Source organism: Pipra filicauda, unplaced genomic scaffold, assembly GCF_003945595.2.
Source record: "Pipra filicauda isolate LSUMZ 115617 unplaced genomic scaffold, ASM394559v2 scaffold384_size681814_pilon, whole genome shotgun sequence".
Taxonomy (NCBI): Eukaryota; Metazoa; Chordata; class Aves; order Passeriformes; family Pipridae; genus Pipra; species Pipra filicauda.
This window is the reverse complement of record NW_024104514.1, coordinates 398,723-416,913: the sequence shown is the minus strand read 5'-3', so window position 1 is coordinate 416,913 and position 18,191 is coordinate 398,723. Positions and strand designations below refer to the sequence as shown.

General features: G+C 48.4%; 2 protein-coding genes across 2 annotated transcripts; one reads left to right on the top strand and one right to left on the bottom strand.

Moving 5' to 3' along the window:
* Window positions 1–631: 631 nt before the first annotated feature.
* ANKRD54 (ankyrin repeat domain 54) lies at window positions 632–8,226 on the bottom strand. The gene is made up of 8 exons (XM_027715113.2): window positions 7,895–8,226; window positions 7,502–7,549; window positions 5,252–5,350; window positions 4,731–4,802; window positions 4,279–4,326; window positions 4,032–4,156; window positions 3,058–3,165; window positions 632–2,375 (listed from the first exon to the last, which is right to left on the bottom strand). The coding sequence occupies exons 1-8, from the start codon at window positions 8,202–8,204 to the stop codon at window positions 2,301–2,303; spliced, it is 885 nt and encodes a 294-aa protein (XP_027570914.1). The 5' UTR covers window positions 8,205–8,226; the 3' UTR covers window positions 632–2,300.
* A 123-nt stretch (window positions 8,227–8,349) lies between these two features.
* EIF3L (eukaryotic translation initiation factor 3 subunit L) lies at window positions 8,350–17,997 on the top strand. Its single transcript, XM_027715109.2, has 13 exons — window positions 8,350–8,594; window positions 8,672–8,720; window positions 8,831–9,041; window positions 9,652–9,731; window positions 9,976–10,037; window positions 11,380–11,449; window positions 12,164–12,237; window positions 12,944–13,115; window positions 13,377–13,531; window positions 14,311–14,481; window positions 15,448–15,945; window positions 16,938–17,018; window positions 17,748–17,997. Exons 1-13 carry the CDS (start codon window positions 8,562–8,564, stop codon window positions 17,784–17,786), a joined length of 1,695 nt encoding a protein of 564 aa, XP_027570910.1. The 5' UTR covers window positions 8,350–8,561; the 3' UTR covers window positions 17,787–17,997.
* Window positions 17,998–18,191: the final 194 nt, after the last annotated feature.

Genomic DNA, 18,191 nt, shown 5'->3' with positions numbered 1-18,191 from the left:
GCATTTCAGCCACCTGCTCTTTGAGCACCTTAATGGTCTCCTCAGCAACAAGGCTGTTGAGGGCAGAAGCGCTGATAGCTGGGTGTATGTGGACACCAAGACTAGGCTGTGAAGACAGGAAGAAATAGGGTAAGTAAAGGCTGGACATGAAAGTCACCTGCTCCTTACACAGGGACCACACTGGAAATTCTTTGCACTGCCCAGATGTCCCTCCCCAGTCCCTCATCCCTTTGCTGCCTCTTCACAGCACAGCCATTTTATCCAGCATGGGGCAAGGCACAAATTCAGCCACTACCTTCCCACCAGCTCCATACCTTTGCAAGAGTGCAGAAGCACTTCTGCTGAGAATCTCTCTCCTCTATTTGTTCGGTTTTCACAGCAAATGCCTAGATTTCAAGTTTGGATTTCTTGTCTGTGGGAGTCAGGATCAGAAAAAGTCAGTCAGCAACCATGTACTTTGATCTGCAAACAGAGAAGTGTTTGAATTCAAACAATTTTGTGTTGTCGCTTCTGATTTCAGTACCAGCTATGACAGTAGCAGTTACCAAGTCCAGTGCTGTGCGTGGGGCCTGGAAAATACAGTAAAGAAAGAGAAATGGGCTGCTCTGAAAAAGAGAATTTGGCTGAGGAGTCTTAAAAGGCTGACAGGATTTTATTGAAGTTTAAAATACAAAAAGGTCAGATTGTCTCCCACCTCCTTGGCATCCTTCCCATCCAGCACATCATAACGAAGTACCACTATTCATAGTGACAGCTCCAGCCCAACCAACCACAAGACTGCTGGTCCCAGTCATGTTCTCCAGCACCTCATGGATGAACTCATCTAAAAGCCATGCCTATTTCTGGTATCTCAGCTTTGAACACAGAGGTCCACTTAATCTCTTCCTGGACAAAAGGCAGATATCAGAGAGCATGCTGATCTAAAGGTCTCTGAAGAATGCTCCAAACTGTGGCTGCTGCATGTTTAAGCTGAATCCTAATAAGGCACTCTTCCAAACCAGTGATTCCCAAGCTGTGGAATGGGTATGGCTACCAGCACTACCACGGTGTGGTACACAGGTAGGAATTCAGATTATTATTGGGCATGTTCCTGCTCCCTGCTGCTGTTGGCACCCTATCAATGGGATTTCATGATCCCTGCTCCAAAACAAAGTAATCTAAATCTTCATTACTAACCACAGGGGCAGAAGTGAGAGAGCAGCAAGATCAATTCACTGCATAGCTTCATCACTTCAGACTCCCAGCAGAAGTCATGATTTGTTTCTCACACTGCACTTAAGGCTCTGCATGACAAGCAAGAAACACAGGATTGCTGACCAGTGGGCTTGGTGCTGCTGAGGCAGACATAAACCCATATCCATCCCAGCCCAATAATACGGCTGCACGTGCAACACCTCCTGTCACAACGGGACCCCTTGCCTGAGACTGCCAGTAACAGGAAACACAAAAGTCAGTTATGGTGGGGTTTTTTTTGCAAGATGTAGATGTCTACCTAAAACTATGTTAAGATTGTCACCCCCCAAACCTTATTCTTGCATCAGGGCAGCTCTGACCTGCTAGCTGCGTACCTGGGTATTTTTTGCAAGTGTTACACTGTAGTATCTAAGCACTAACTTGCAGCAGTGATTTAAAAAATGAGGCCAGTGAAAGCTGTATCCCATTTGTAACCAGACAGATTCTCTGCCCTCTGACCACAGGCTCTGGGGAAGGTGAGGATTAAGCCTCAGTGCATGTCTCTCAAAGCAGTATGTTTGCTCAGCTGCTAGCATGCAGAATTAAGCGTGTGTGCTTCTCACAGCACAAAGCCTTCTGTTGTCCAAGGTATTCACTTTCTCTCTCAGGCAATTGAGCACTATGGAGGTGGCAAAAAGTGCCCGTTTCAAGCATTTCTGTGATGCTGGCCAGCTGCTGAGTGCACTAGTCAGGGCTGGTGACTGTACATGACATCAGCCACCACCTACATCAAGCTGAAGTACTTAGAAGAAGGCAAAATATCTCTGGAGAAGGTATCCTATTCATCACCAGCCCATCTGATAAAAAGTAGAGCAGTTCTTTTACCCCAAAGTCACAGATGCGGCACTCTGTTGTCTCTTGCCTCTGTTGTCCAAAGCCTGCTGCCTCCCCGTGAGGCAGCTGGGGCAGCACCAACAGGAACAGTCTGAGCACCACTGGAGAGTCAGTCTGGCAGGAAAGGCCGCTGGCAGCAATGTTTATTCAGCGATCTGGGAAGCAAGCTTCAGCTTCCTTTTTTTCTCTCTAAGGCCTCTTCTGCTGCATCAGGAAGATGATTTGGAAGCCCATTACCTGTTCTCCATCTTCTGCATCTGCAGGCTGAGCGATGTGAAGCTGGCCAGGAGGTCTGTAACCTCATCCACCTGTCAGAAGAATACAGCTGGCTGTTAGGCAGGGGAATGCAGCTGTACAGCCACTCGCCACCATAGAATAAACCACGACACAGCAGGGACTACCCCTGAACTAGGGTTGCCAGTAATGCCCGTGCTGAGCTTATGCTAGGACAGGATCCCTCTGGTCCCAACAATCATGTAGAAGGGTTCTTATCCTCATGATCAAACAAGCCCTAATGTAAGGCAACGGGAGTTCTTCCCATTCCTCAGGAGGTCAATGCTTAACCTCCACCCTGTGCGATTTAGCCAGTCCTTAAAATAAAAGCATATTGCTGCATTACCTAAAACTCAGTGGTATCAGGGCTGTTTCTTCTAAGCCTGTTTCTAAGGGCCAATCCTTTGTAGGAAAAAAACCAAACACGCCCTGCAACCTGGTGTGGTTGTGCTGATCCTGGCCTTAAAATGACTGTGCCCTCAGCCCATCTGATGTTCAGCTTCTCTCCTGAGCTGCTAGGCACAGCAATGCTTTCTGCATTTTCGATTCCAGCCTAAAGGAGTACGAGTCATCACGTAACTTGCCCACCTGACCCAATGTGAACAAAAACATTTCCATAACCATGTCTTTAATGTCATCCACTGCTCATGCAATTGCATTCTCCTACACACAGGAGCCACAACACAAGGTGAGTCACAGTAGCTCAACGACACCTACCTGCTCCTTCGTGCTTGTCATCTGTAACCTGGAACAGAGGTCATCCAGCTGTTCCTTTTGCTCATGCCTCCCCAGACGGTCCAGGTATTCCCGCAACATCTGGATAATCTGAAACCAAGAGGCATAAAAGGCAAACATCAGAGAGCTGCACCAAGCTGAGGCGTTTTTACAGGAAAAATTAAATTGCACTTAGATCACCGAGTACAGAGCCTTGATGCTGCAGCACATGGCAGAGTACGTGATCCTTAGAGAAGAACAAATGCAAAGCAACTGCACAGCACTAATGGCAGCACAAGAGCCCAGTGAGTCACCAGAGGCATTCATCAGCCACAGACGGACTACCTGTGATCCTTGTGTCTGGTTTAGGAACAGGGAAGAGAGATAAGCCCAGCTGAAGCAGCATAAGGCTTAGCCCCGAGAGCACCAAGCTTCTCTTTATGGCTAGCTAGCTTCCCTCACTGTGAGGAGCAGGAACTTCCCACTCCAGCAGGATCTGCTTGTGCACAGTGGATGAAAATCCTTGTGGCTCCTATAAGACTCCTGATGTGAGGCCCATGCCCTGTGCATTTGTAACCTCACAACTGCTTTCCTATTCCATGGCTCCACATATTGGAACAGGGTAGACTGTTCTAGAAATACAGAGTCCCTGCATGTGCACACCATAGCTACAGCCTCATGCTGTGGTCCCTCTCCTGCCACAAGGCATCTGTCTTACATGGTGGTTGAAGAAAAGGAGTGCTCCATACAGCCCGAGAATTAGGATATTCAATGCATCCTTGGCCTACCAGAGCCAAGGGAGGTCCTGCAAAAATTTAGAGTAGAGATTGGGAAAAAGGAAGGTCTCTGAAAATGGAAGGGAAAGTCAAACTCTCCCCACAGTGGTTAAGAACCTACAGACAGGTATTTAAATAAAGGGTGCAGGATGCTGCCAGGGGCTCCGCCACCTTACCAGAACATGGCACTGTTTCTTTTACCTGTTTCACTTCCAGGCGTACGGCCTCCAGGCTGTGGGACAGTCCTTCCTGCAGGATGTTCAGCTTCGATTTAGCGAGGTGCAGCGGGGTTCTGCCGGCTCGATCCAAGGCGTCAACTCTGGCCCCTGCAAGATGCACGAGCAAGGACAGAAAGTGAGATTTGTTGTCAAGATCTGGTGTCCCTGGGGAGTATCAACAGGGCAGGCAGGAAAGGGACAGGCTGTAATTGTTATAGAGGAAATGTTACCTCCGCGCAGCAGCATGGTGATGACAGGAACGTGGTTCGTGCAGGCAGCTGGGGAGGGAAAACACAGGACACACAACTCAGAGGCACTAGCAAAAATGAGTTCCTGCTCAAGCACGGAGCTTGAGCTTCCCAAAGGCTTCTTTGCCATGGGAAAGAGGAACAGCTCAAATGCTAAGATAACCTCACACTCAAGCCCGAGTATTCCCTCTGGAACAGAGCTTGCGCTCCATGGGGCTGGCAGAGGGAGGGAAATCAATTCTCTCAAACCTTTTTTCTGACCCTAAACTTTGTGAGGAGTGAAGCTAGTGAAATTCAAAGAGCCCCTTCTAGGTCCTTAAATCTGGGGATGCATACTCTGAGGCACAGGGAAGAGGAAGGTGGAGAGGAAAGGAACAGTAAGGTGGTGTTCACCTCACATCTCTTCATGCAAAATTCATCTCTGTGGCACTTACCCAAATGTAGGGGGGTGTTGCCCAGCCCATCTCTCTGGTTTGGGTCAGCCCCATGGTCCAGAAGCAGTTGCACTGGAAACAAAGAAACAACCACATCAGTCCCTTCCCTTTGCCCCACAGGTCAGGCCCGTATGGGCCACAGGTCCACGTTGCAGCCACCAGGCTGCCTACAGGTGCTTCTCTTCAGCTCATCAGCTTCCTTACTGAGACAGGGAACAGGGGTTTGTGCAGCAATGCAGAAGGACCCAGCTCAAAGTCAGGCAGTGTCACTGCCCTTGGGCTCTCTGAGGGGAAGAATAGGGTAGAAGGACACCCTTCCCTCTGCATCAGTACAGCCCTAAAACTGGGAGGTCCTGCTCCCCCTCCAACAGGGGGACATGGGAAGCCCTGGGGCCAGAGTTCAGCTGGCAACTTTGACACAAAAGAGCAATCTCTGTCACATGCTGAATCAAACTAAGGAGCATCCTTTGAAATCTCTGCCACAGAGAGGTTGGAAGGCAGAACTCCCCCTCCCCACTCACCGATGTGATCGTTGCCATTGCAGGAGGCGAAGTGCAGGGCGGTCCGGCCTTTGTCGTCCGCAGCACAGGGATCAGTTCCATCCTCCAAGAGTTGCTGCACTGACAGCACCAAGGAGGAGAAGAAAGCAGGTAAGCTGAAGGGGCACCTGATCAGAGAGGGGTAATGCTATCTGTTCTTCTGGGGTAGATATATGTGCTGTCAGCTGCCAAGTCAATGGGACTTGAACCAGCATCCCGCTCAGCAGAACCAGCTGAGGCAGCACAACCTCCACCCTCTGTTTCAGCCTTTGCCACCTTCCACACGTTGCCACGAAAGATAAGCCAACAACTCTAATGGCTAAGGATCCATCTAGCCAAACTTTCAAGTTCCAAGGACAATCTGCAGCAAATGCCTAGAGAAGAGTATAAAAAGACAGGAAGGATGTGGGGCTAACTCTCAGCTTTACTCATCTGTATCTCAGGCACTTCCCAAGCTAGAGTTAGCATCCTGTGCTTACTACTAATCCGTGGGCTTTCCCCATAGATTTGCACGGTCCTTTTCTGTGCCTGTGTAAAGTTTTCACACCAATATGGACTCGTGGTCAAAGTTTCACAGAGTAACTATGTCTAGTGAGAAATGCCATTTTTTTGCCTGTTTTGACTATGCCCCTTCCCAGATCCATCCGAAACTCCTGTTTTTTTGCCACACCCGGTGTGGCAAAAGTATGGGAATGGTGGCTACAGTATGGGTAGCAAGCAGGGGAGTGCACTGACTCTACAAGAGCAATGCAAAGAGACCAGTAAAGGTTGCAAAGATTAGGTACATAAAAATAGCATCTATTGCAACATGGGTAAGAACAACTGTAAGGGTCATTTTAATACTCCTGTTGTTTTGAGATCACCCTGACAGAGTAACCCTGATGAGTGCATAAAATAGAGCTCGCTATGTAGCTGTTAAAAATGCTGACAGGTTCACTATATTTTGAGATCTTTAGCAGCATATCCTGCAACAGCCAAGACTGTCAAGTATTGGAGACAGAAACTAGATAGCTCAGACCACTGAAAGTCACCGTTCATCTCAGCTTCCAGAGATCGAATTATAGCCACAGTTGAATTTCTTCCTGTACACCTCCTGCTTTTAGTGTGGCACAGAACTATAAGGAACACCTGAAAAGATGGAAGTGGCGTTAACAGGGGATGTTTGATACTCCAGAAGAAAGACAAGGAGACTGGAGTGCCCCCAGTGAGAACCATTAATGGGGAACACTTTAGCTAGTCCTCCCCTGAAGCCAGTAGGAATGACATAACCTCTCCCACCCAATGCCACCACAGGAAACAGCAAAGATGTTTACTTGTTGATGAAGAATAAATTAATCATCAGGCACTTTCTCAGGTTGCAGAGTGCAGAAAACACATCAGGATTGTAAATAGGGGAACCTGTCTTTCACATCCAAGATGGATTGAAACCGACTTCCATAAAGCCACGTTCTTTCATTCTTGCTCTTGACTCACTGACTGAAGCCCAGCCCTTCTGTACTGACAGAACCCACAGATGAACTTTACCCATTAGTTTGTGAAAGAAGGTGTATTGTGGGGCTGAAGGACCTGAAACCTCCCCCCGATCTGGTGGACTGGGATTTTCTACAAGTCGAACCAGTTTCCAATTCTGTTCACTGACTGGCCTGATAAAAGGCAAGCACAGCTGAGGGGACAGCACAGTCTAAGGAGGGACAATGAAAAGGGGCAGATATTGTTGCTGGACACTTCATATCAAACCCCACCTAATCCACAGTCTAGAAAGGTAAAGAGAGTAACAGATAGGCCATAAGCCTTCTCTGAGTTCACTGTGAGAGGCAGAGTCCATCTCTGGTCCTGGTTCTAATCTACTGGGTCCCACTGCCTCATCTTACAGGGCGTGGCTTAGATAATCACAGCTTTTCCACCTTAACCAAAACATTACTCTCTTGCTGCTTACAACTGGGCAAAAGGTACATTTTAAAGCAGCTGGAACAGTGCAGTGCGGATTTAGCTTGAGGCAGTTGGAAAATTAACTCTATGAACCAGCTGCAGTGAAAAAGTGAACACTATAACCAGCCCCACTCTGATCAGAGAATGAAACTGGGCTCCAAAAGAGCATTTTCTAGATCTGAAGCATCTAAAGCACCACGTCCACAAACTATCAGCACCCATTTTGTCCTCTCCTAAAATAAGAGTCCTTGACATACTGCCCTTCCAGGAAGAGATCCCAAGTGGGACTGACAGAAGCCTTACCTGTGTCTAAATCATTGCTATTGGCAGCTTCACGCAGCCTTTTCAGAGCTGTGGAGAAAAGAAAGCAATTACTAAGAAGCACAGAAGAAAGCTGCGTTTCCCTACTGGAACGTCCCATCCTGGTGCTCGAGCCCAGGTGTGGGGCCAAATCGCGCTGCTGCTCCTGGCTCAGGAGAAGGGGAAGCCGGAGATCAAGCCACCAGGTAAGAACAGCTCTTCCTCGTGTCCTCCGGAAGCCCTCCCACTTCTGACCGGCACCCTCCCCTGGCAGGACCAGGGATGCCTTCCCAAGTCGCCCCCAGAACAGATCCGACCCCTTTCCCATGCGGAGCCGGCCGAAGGCAGAGCTGTCCCGGGGCGGGACAGCGGCTCCCCGTCGCCCCCCCCTCTCACCGTGGGCCTCCTTGCCCGTGGGCCCCAGCCGGCGGTGCAGGCGGGCGGCCCTGCGCAGGCGGCGGGCCGGGATCTTGCCCGCCGGCTCCTCCCGCTGCCACAGGACGTGCAGGTACCCGAGGGGCGCGCCCGCCGCCGGCCCCAGCGGCAGCCCGGGCTCCAGCAGCGGCAGCCCGACCAGCGGCTGCGGCTCCGGCTCCAGCTCCGGCTGCGGCTGCGGCTGCGGCTCCGACCTCGACTCCGACTCCGGCTCCGGCTCTGGCCCCGGCCCCGCGCCGGGTGCCGCGTCGGCCCCGCCGCCACCCTCCATCCCCTCACGGGCCGGGCCGGGGGAGAGGGGCGGAGCGTCACCATAGCAACAGGGAGGGCCGTATCCGCTCGACCAATGGGAGGCGCCTCGCTCTCTGAGTGCAGCCAATGGGGAAGGCGCAGGCAAGGATGAAGACGAGGAGAGAGGCGGTGACCAGGAAAGCCTGACGGGCAGGAGCGTTCTCCTATCAGAGGGAGGGACGGACCGCAGGCAGCCCATGGCGGCTCAGGGAGCTGAAGACGGACAGTTGCTTTAACCAATGGAAGCGATCAGCGAGCCGCTCCGAGCCCCGCCCTAGTGCGCGCCCCAGGCCCGCGTTTCCGGCCGGAGCCCTTTCCGCGCCGCGCCGCCGCCGCCATGGCCTACCCGGGGGAGGACTACGACAACGAGGTGCGGGCGGGGGGCGGAGGGCGTGGGGGGTGCGGGCGGGCTGTTCGCGGGCACTCACTGCCGCCCTCTTCCCACAGGCTGCCTACGACCCCTACGCGTACTCCAACGACTATGACATGCACACGGGTGAGTGCTGGCCTGGGCCGCGCCTCCGCGGGGGCTCCGTCGCCCGGCTGGGTCTGTGGGGCCGGGCCAGGCCGTGCGGCGGCTGCTTCATTGCTCCACCTTCCCCGCAGGAGACCCGAAGCAAGACCTGGCCTACGAGCGCCAGTACGAGCAGCAGACCTACCAAGTGATCCCCGAAGTGATCAAAAACTTCATTCAGTATTTTCACAAGACGGTGTCAGATCTCATTGACCAGAAGGTGTACGAGCTCCAGGCCAGCCGAGTTTCCAGTGATGTTATTGACCAGAAGGTGTACGAGATCCAGGACATTTATGAGAACAGGTACAACATCATCCTTCCTGCAAGTGGGAATCACTGTTTAAACTGGGATGAAAGTGCACCCTGCCCTTAAAAGGAAAGGCTTACTAAATCTTGCTGCTACCTGTGTTGTTCCAGACTTGGGCTTTCTCTAAAATAGGTTTGGTTTGGTTACTGGGGGGAAAAAAACCCAGATATTTCCAGCCTGTTAGACTAACATAAGTATAGGTGAGTTGTGACCCCTCTAAAGAAGAATATCAACCCTGGCCTAACAGATATGGAGGCTACAGAAAGGAACCTCAGTCATGCTAGCCAGGCAGTTTGCAGAAAGCTGTGAGGTGTAACTTTTGTGTGTGTTCCTTACAGATACTCTTCCACTCCTGCTGTGTCACCTTACCATAAAGAAAATGTGGAAGTAACAAAGTAACATGCACGGCTGTTCCGTGACTGAGGGATAAACTGAAGACTAACTACTTAGTTTGCAGTTCTTGTTCTTTGCCTCAACATTGGAGTTACAGGGGGTAGTGGTGGTGCTCAGCCTTCATCAAACCCTAGGCGCCTCTGTTGTCATCTGTAACTCCATCACTGTCATACTGAAAAGTGGTTTTTCATACCACGTGTGCTTGTCTTTCAGCTGGACAAAACTGACAGAAAGGTTTTTTAAGAACACCCCATGGCCAGAGGCTGAGGCCATTGCCCCTCAGGTTGGGAACGGTAAGTCTTTTTCTTTGGTTGTTGGAAAGAGAAGGAACTAAATCCTTCTGATCCATGAGTGAGCAGGTGCACAGCGTTGCTGGCGCCTGAGTCAGTTGTCTTTGTCCACTCTGGCAGCTCCTTCAGCAAGTGCCTGGCAAGGAGTCAAACTGCGAAGTATCCTTAAGTGCTTCCCTTTATGATTATGGCAGGAGGCTAACAGGCCTTGTGGCTTGCTCATGTCCCCTTCTGTCATCTTTTCCAGATGCTGTTTTCCTCATCCTATACAAGGAGCTGTACTACAGGCACATCTACGCCAAAGTCAGCGTGAGTGTTGGCCCTTTGTCTTCCTGTGGGTTGAATGCTGGTTTCTTTGTGCCAGCAAACTTGCCAAATCTTGCTGCCACCACAGTTTCAGTGGTCCCACAGTTTTTGCAAGACAGGATTTATGGGTTTGTGAGCTGTGAGTCACATTGCTTCTAGGGAAACTTAGAATTCTTGCCTTTTGTTAGTTTGGTGAGGATTCACTGATTGCTGAAAAGCAAGAAAGACTTGACTGTTTGTCTGAGGCTCATTAGCTGTCTCTTCAGGCTTGGTTATAATGAGTGTGCAGGGTTCCCTGATAGCTCAAATGAATCGGAAGACAGATCTGAGTTTTTAAGAAGCTGTTTGTTACTGACATTCAGTGCTGCTCAGTGAGTTAGTGAGTTAGGGAAGAAGGAGGGTTTGGGAGGTAATTGAATTTACATTTTAATTGCTTTTTTTGTGTGTTTCTTCGTGACTCTTTGTTCTTCAGATGAGCAGGTGGATGAGGGGAGTTTCACAAGAGGAAGGTGCATTATTTGTGATTAAAAACCCCTCATGGGGTCAGAGTGCTTTGCAAAGAGGGAAGTATGGATACCATAAAGGATACAGGAGGAGGAAGTGGAAGGAATAATGCTCTGTGAAACAAAACAAATCCCTCAGGTTTTTTTTATTTAAGCTGCTTTAAAGGCAGTGAGAAAATCGCAGTACTTGGTTTTTTAAGGAAAAAAGCTGAACAGACACATGACTTACGGGGCATATAAGTAATAACTGCAATTTTACTATGGACCAGAGGGTGGAGAAATGAGCACTTTAAAAAGTGCTGTGTTAATCCAAGGCTTTAGCAGGAGAAACTGGTTTCTCAAACTGTGCTGTTGGTGGTTCTCAGACTCAGTGTCTCCAGGCTGAACAAGGGAGATAACTCTAGGAAGAGAGTGATTCCTTACCAGTAGGTCAAAGTGTTAAGAAATGCTGTCCAGAAACAGAATTGTTGATTTATTAAGGCCTCTCATAAAGGGAGAAGGAAGGAACGCTGGTGAAGGTATAGGAAGTTCTTAAGTCTGGGCAGCAGAGAGGGGAAGAGGGAAGGTTAATGCACAATATTCACAGGAATTTTGACTGCTCAATTGTCCTGGGAGAAGCTACCTGTACAGGAAAAGTCAGCCCTGCTCTATGGGACAACAGTGATACAATTTCAGGCTTTCTGGGTGATGCTGGTGGATGTCCTAGTTGAATACTGGCTTTAACACTTCTGAAAGAGACCCTCCACTGCTGTGACTATTCAGTGTCCTTTGTATGCTGTTGCCCATGAACTTCCCTCTTTGGTGCTCAAAACAAAGCAGACTGTGCTGACTTCTCATTGCAGGGGGGGCCCACACTGGAGCAGAGATTTGAATCCTACTACAACTACTGCAATCTCTTCAACTACATCCTCAGTGAGTTGCTGCAATCCATGTCTAGTTTGTTATTTTTGGAGAGGGAGAGTGGATGGAGAGGGTGGAGCTGGAGAAAGGGTCAGAAGAACTGCAACATGTTTGTGTATAGATTGCAGAGGGAGAAGTAGTCTACGAGCTTTCTGTATGTTTGAGTTTGCTGAATGAAGAGCAGTTTGCATCCATGAATTTAAAACCATAAAAAGCAGAAATAGTTCCCAGTGCTTTCTGAAACACTGTAAAGAATAAAACTTATTTAGCTTTCTGTCTTCCTGAGAACTGCTTGATCTACTTTTACTAAAAATTAAAATGAAGCTAAAGAAAAACTAAGCTAAAGGAACTTGCAGTGTTTTCGCAACTGTTTACTGTTGTTGACTCCCCTTGGAGCAAATTTTAGTGTTTGTGACTCCCTGCCAGGCTTTTTGTGGAGATTAGATCAGTTGGGATAAACCCCTACAGTCTGTGTACAGCTTCTGAGAATCGCTGCTGCAGAGCCGTCACACTTTAGAGATTAACCTTGTGCATGTTCATAGTCTTTGAAAGTGAAAGCAGCTGAGGTAGTAGAAGCTACATATCACAGCCCTGCTGGAAGCTTCATTCATCTACTGCTGCATCTCCCATTTCAGGGAAATTCTTGTGTTCTTTAATTTATCTACTCCTCCAGTTCTGCCACTGTTCTTGCTCAAGGTATTGAGCCTCTCATCTATTCTTCTGCAGATGCCGATGGCCCTGCTCCCCTGGAACTGCCTAACCAGTGGCTCTGGGATATCATTGATGAATTCATATACCAGGTATGTGGCTATAAGTCTAGACCATTTTGGGGTGGCTTTGTCTTTATTAGTTGTATGAATTTTCCATCTCTTCTCTTGCTGTGATTTTCATAGTGAGGATACCACTACACGTAAAAAAAAACTTCGGTGAGCTCTTTAGAGAGTCCTGAACTTTTGTGGATATTTCTGTTTCAGAACACAAGTTTTGTGTTTCTTAGTCAATTGGGCCTTTATGCTTGCACTGAGAGATTGATGACCTGCTTTGAAATAAGCTCTGGTCTAAGATCTTAACATTAGGAAATATTGTAATTCCTCAAATGCTGTCTTGTCAAGCTTAAGGATGAAAAAAGGGATATGTGCATATATAGAAAAAAGATGTGTGTATGCAGACTCATCTTCTGATTTGGTCATTCTCTTTGCTACCTGTTCAGACAGCAAATTTGTGTTTAGTTGCCTGTCCTAATTGTCTAAGAGATATTTCTCTGCTTCAATCTGTTTTCTGGCCTTTTCCCTTTGTACTGTATCATTTTTTTCCCTACGTGCTTTAAAAGTTATATAATTTACCATTTTGATTTCCAGGTGATCTCAGATGAAACTCTTTTTATTTTTTTCATGCAACTTTTACTTTATTGTATCGCATTTGTGTGAGCAACTTGTAAGCTTAGTGCACTCAGCTGAGCATCTGCAAACAAGCTGTTCGTCCTTGAATCTCTGCTTTTTCCTGTAGTTCCAGTCTTTCAGCCAGTACCGCTGTAAGACAGCCAAGAAGTCTGAAGAGGAAATTGACTTCCTTCGCTCCAACCCCAAGATCTGGAACGTCCACAGTGTCCTTAATGTGCTGCACTCTCTGGTGGACAAATCCAACATCAACCGACAGCTGGAGGTCTATACAAGTGGAGGTGAGCTAGCTGGGTGGTGCCAAGCAGCACTGGTGTCTGTGCTGCCTTGCTTTGATTTGACCAAACTCAGTTAACTTGGTTGGGAGCTGGATCAAACCCATTATCAAGGGTTGGATTGGCTGGGACCAGGTTCTGTTGGCCTTAGCTGAGAAGTTCTGGTGATACATTTGAGGCCTTGCTCCTTTTGCCTGTAAACATAGAGGTGCTGAAAGGCAAGCTTGCTTTCTTGGAGGGTGTCAGCGTGGTTCCTTATTTTCCTAGGTGACCCTGAAAGCGTGGCTGGTGAATATGGTCGCCACTCCCTCTACAAGATGCTGGGCTATTTCAGCCTGGTTGGGCTACTGCGTCTGCACTCTCTGCTGGGAGATTACTACCAAGCCATCAAGGTGCTGGAGAACATCGAGCTCAACAAGAAGGTAGTACAACATGTTCTAAGCCCTCTCTTGCAGTCTTCCAAATGCCTCTATTCAAACACGCTGGTGAAAGATTACCATAATGAATCTTCCAGCTGAGGATACTGTTTGTATCTGCTGTAGTTGTCAGGAGTTTGTAGTTGGGCTCAGCTGGAGCTTTGGCATTAAATCAAGCCATATGATAATGCCTGATGCTGTTGCAGCACAATTGCCTAGTTTTTTAGGGCGTTTGCTGTGTTGGGAAGGCAGTGTTGTTACAGGGAATATCATTGGAAATGTAAGCAGTAACAGTGGTAACTAGCTGAACACACTGTTCCTGTCTTTGTCAATGGCTCATTCTTGTATTTTTGGCTTTTGTTCTCACCATGCCTGTTCCCACCTTGTGTGGTTTTGCCCTAGAATTGGGTGCTGCTTGTGGCTAACTGAAGTCCAGCAGCAACATGGGCTTGGCCCAATATTTGGCACAGATCTATGTATGTGCTGTCTGGCACAGGATGTGGAATGAAACAGGGGGAAAGGGAACTGAGCAGACCAATATTAGGCACACTGCATGAGTTCTCTGCTTGCAGGAAGCTGAAACTGGAAAACATAGGAAATGGGATGATCTAATTAACAATGAGGAAGCTGCTGCGGGGATGGGTGGGAGGTGAGGTATCCTGAATTAACCCTCTCTTTTCTATATTTGGGAAGGGAGTGAAAGCATAGGTGGCTGGGTTCTGGGTAACGAGTTGTTTGGATTGTTGTCTCCCCTCTAACATTGCACGTTGATTCTTCCTTGTCAGAGCATGTACTCCCGGGTGCCCGAGTGCCAGGTGACCACCTATTACTACGTGGGCTTCGCATACCTTATGATGCGGCGTTACCAGGATGCCATCCGTGTCTTTGCCAACATCCTGCTCTACATCCAGAGGACCAAGAGCATGTTTCAGAGGACGACCTACAAGTATGAGATGGTAAGAGATAGAATATACTAGACTTCCCAAAAGAAAAAACTCTTCTTTCCTGCCCCTCCTCCAGCACCTGATAGCCTACGTTGAATAGTCTAGCCTTATTTTGCTGGCAGTGGTGACTAGGGATCCTTTGAACTCCTTTGCCATTTGTGGCAATATTTCCTCTTAGCTGTGTCAGTAGTTACTTTGCTTGTTCCCCACACTGTTACCCCAGCTCCGTTTGCACTCTCCCCCTAGACGAGGTTGTTACTGAATATCAGCTGCTAATGATTTTCTTGTTGACACTTCTTCAGACTGAGTCATGTTCTTAGTCCAGTTCTGCGCTTCAGGTTGCTACCATTGTCAGATATATTTCTATTATCTGATAATCGTTCACAGATATGGCTGTAACAAAAGTTCCTTTCTCCTTCCACCTAAGCTGTCTCTGGTGCCTGTTTTACTACCTGCTGCTGCTGTCTTCTTTTCATCCTCATGATTTATTTCTAACTCTGTGTAGCCAAATCCTGCCAGTCTTAGTTCTGTGACACTTCAAAAATTTGATATGTCTCTTTCAGCCACACAGCTGTTTCATTACACACTCAGATAAATCTTCCTTCACAGTTTTTGCTTCACTGACCTCCCTGATAACTATCCCTCGCCAGAACATGGCTGTTAAACTATCTGCCTTCCCTTCTCTGCACTTCTTTGCACCAAAGCAGTCAAACCTGCTTCTGGCCATCCCGGTTCTGTATGGCTCTGGATGCGTTCACTCTGTACTTTCCTTTTGTCCAGCCCTCTTTTTCACTGGTGAGAGCCTTGATCTGTCTGCTTTGCCCAGAGGTACTGCTTATTGTGCTGTCCCCCTTGAGCATTAGAACCATCAGTGCTTTGGGTAAAAGTCTGTCTCTGGAAAATGCAGGTCCTGGCTCCCTTCAGCACCCTGGAGCCTGAGCACACTGTCAGGCTGACAGGTTCTCCTCTCTGTCTCAGATCAACAAGCAGAATGAGCAGATGCACGCGCTGCTGGCCATCGCCCTCACCATGTACCCCATGCGCATCGATGAGAGCATTCACCTGCAGCTGCGGGAGAAGTACGGGGACAAGATGCTGCGCATGCAGAAGGGCGATGCACAGGTCTATGAGGAGCTCTTCAGTTACGCCTGCCCCAAGTTCCTTTCCCCTGTGGTGCCCAATTACGACAACGTGCACCCCAACTACCACAAGGAGCCCTTCCTGCAGCAGCTCAAGGTCTTTGCTGATGAGGTTCAGCAGCAGGCCCAGCTCTCCACCATCCGTAGCTTCCTCAAGCTCTACACCACTATGCCAGTGGCGAAGCTGGCTGGCTTCTTAGACCTGACAGAGCAGGAGTTTCGTATCCAGCTGCTCGTCTTCAAGCACAAGATGAAGAACCTGGTATGGACCAGTGGCATATCTGCCCTTGACGGAGAGTTCCAGTCTGCCTCTGAGGTTGACTTCTATATTGACAAGGTTGGTATCTGCCCTTGCTGGCTAGGAAATTCTTTCACCCAGGAAATTGTGGAATTGGCAGCATCTGGTCTTGCTCCATCCTGTGTGAAACATCCCTTCTTCCTTTGCCATGTGAGGGGCTTGGCTGCCCATGGTGAAGCTGTAGTCCTGCTTAAAAGGAGAGTCAATGGGTAAAGACTGATGGGATGTCACAGACAGCTTTGGCAGTCGGCATACCTAAAAAACAAAGGTCCTAAGTGTCTTCCCCAGGACACAGAGAACTGTTTATTTATCAGTGTTTTCTGGGAGGTGACAATTAAGTGACAGTGCTGTCAGCAGGCCAGGTGGAATTGTCAATTTCATAGGTGCCCCCCACATCTCTCCTTTACTTGATGAAGCAGGGATGTTTCTTGGTCATGTTACAGATCCACTTTTCATTGAAGGAGCATTTATCTCTGGCTAGAAGGAATCTAAACATGAGGTATATGGACATGTCACCATATTGCCACTGGAGCTCCAGCAGCAGTGGGCGTAGTCTTGGAGAACTTCGTTTTTAGAGAAGACAGCAGTAACCATTAGGTTTTTTGCTAGGAAGGAGACTAGGTTGCCCCTTGTTCTTGGCTCTTAGAGCAGACCTCTTTCTGCAAGGTCTCATGCTGTGTCTCAGCCTAGCGCTCCTGTTATATAGTGTGACTCTTAGCTGCTGAAAGAGGGAAGCATGAATTGGGCTTGGAACTGTCAAACTGCTGCAAAGAGAGACAAAAATAGGCAGAGTGTGCAAGAATGTGAGATGTGAATGCAATGTGATTTGGGAACCCGTGACAGGCAAAGGTATAGGGAATGGTGCCCACAGAAAGCTGAATGGTTACTGTGGTACTAGCACAGGTTAGATATGTGTGATGCTGAACCAGGGCTGGAGTGAAGCCCCTTAGTTTGCTCCTCATGTTTAGCAGTTCTTGTTGTCTCCATGCTAGCGCAGTCCTTTTCCTGATCTCATGCTGTTCTCTTCCCAGGACATGATCCATATTGCAGACACAAAGGTTGCTCGACGCTATGGAGATTTCTTCATCCGCCAGATCCACAAGTTTGAGGAGGTGAGGCCCGGGCAGCAGAGCTGTGTAGCTCTCTAAGAAACATGGAGCAAGCATTGGGCTGTGCAGGCCCTGGAGTAGCCGTGCTTGGGTGAGACAGCTGTGTGATTCCTTGCTGGTGTGAACCCTTGCTCTGCAAGGCACTGGGCAAAGGCAGGTGTTCTAAGCAGCAGCTGCTGGCCTTTGAAGAATGGTATGTTTTTCTGTGAGAAGTGCTCATTTGAGCCACAGTGGAAAAGGAAGAGGGTTTTACTGTCCAAGGACACTGACTCCATTGTCCCTAGACTATTGCTGTGTTTCTGTCAGTAATACAACCAAAATCATATCTCTAACCTCATAACTATGGCTCTAGAAAGTAGCCTCAAAGATTCCAGGAGCACAGATGACCTCAGCATTGTGCTTGGCCAGGAGGTGACATTCTGTCACTGCTCCACTTTCCCAACAGAGGCTGTTGTGCACTGGAAGCTTAGACAGCAAAATCCTGAGATTTGGGGACTTGAGCAATACAGGGTTGTGATACCAGTGCTAGAAGTTTGCATCCTCTTTTCTCCCCACATCTTCCTTTGCTGTCTTGGAGAGGAGGAGAGTTTTACTTGTTCCCCTTCTACTTCACACACTGCACTTGCTCAAAGAGTTGGAGGAGTAGAAGCATTGAATAAAGTCTGCTGAGGGGAACAGTAGTGTATGTGAATCATTATGTATTTTTCTGACCTTTGCTTTCTCTAATTCCAGCTGAACAGAACCCTAAAGAAGATGGGCCAGAGACCCTAAAACTTCGGTGGATGAAGTGCAGACCTGGGCAGAGAAGTGGGTGGGAGAGATTATTCTCTTTGTGTTGAGGGAAGGGAGCTCAGGGTTCTGGCATTTCTGGAATCTCCTGTGACTCTGAAGGGTTTTTGTATTTAAATATGCAGACTTGTTTGGCTCAAGCTATCTCACCAAGGACAAGACATCTAATAAATTGGTGGAATTTTTCTGGTGAGCATTTGGTATCTGATTTACTGATTTAGTTTTCCTCTGTGGAAGAATATAACTGCATCTGGAGACATGGGCAGCTGCTGTTGGTTTGTGCTCTCTTTGGTCCATGCTGTTGCAGGTAACAGAAGGGAGCAGATCTCTTTCAGGGCTCTGTACAGTCACTGTGCACAGTAAACAGGGAAGGCTGCAGAACTGGTT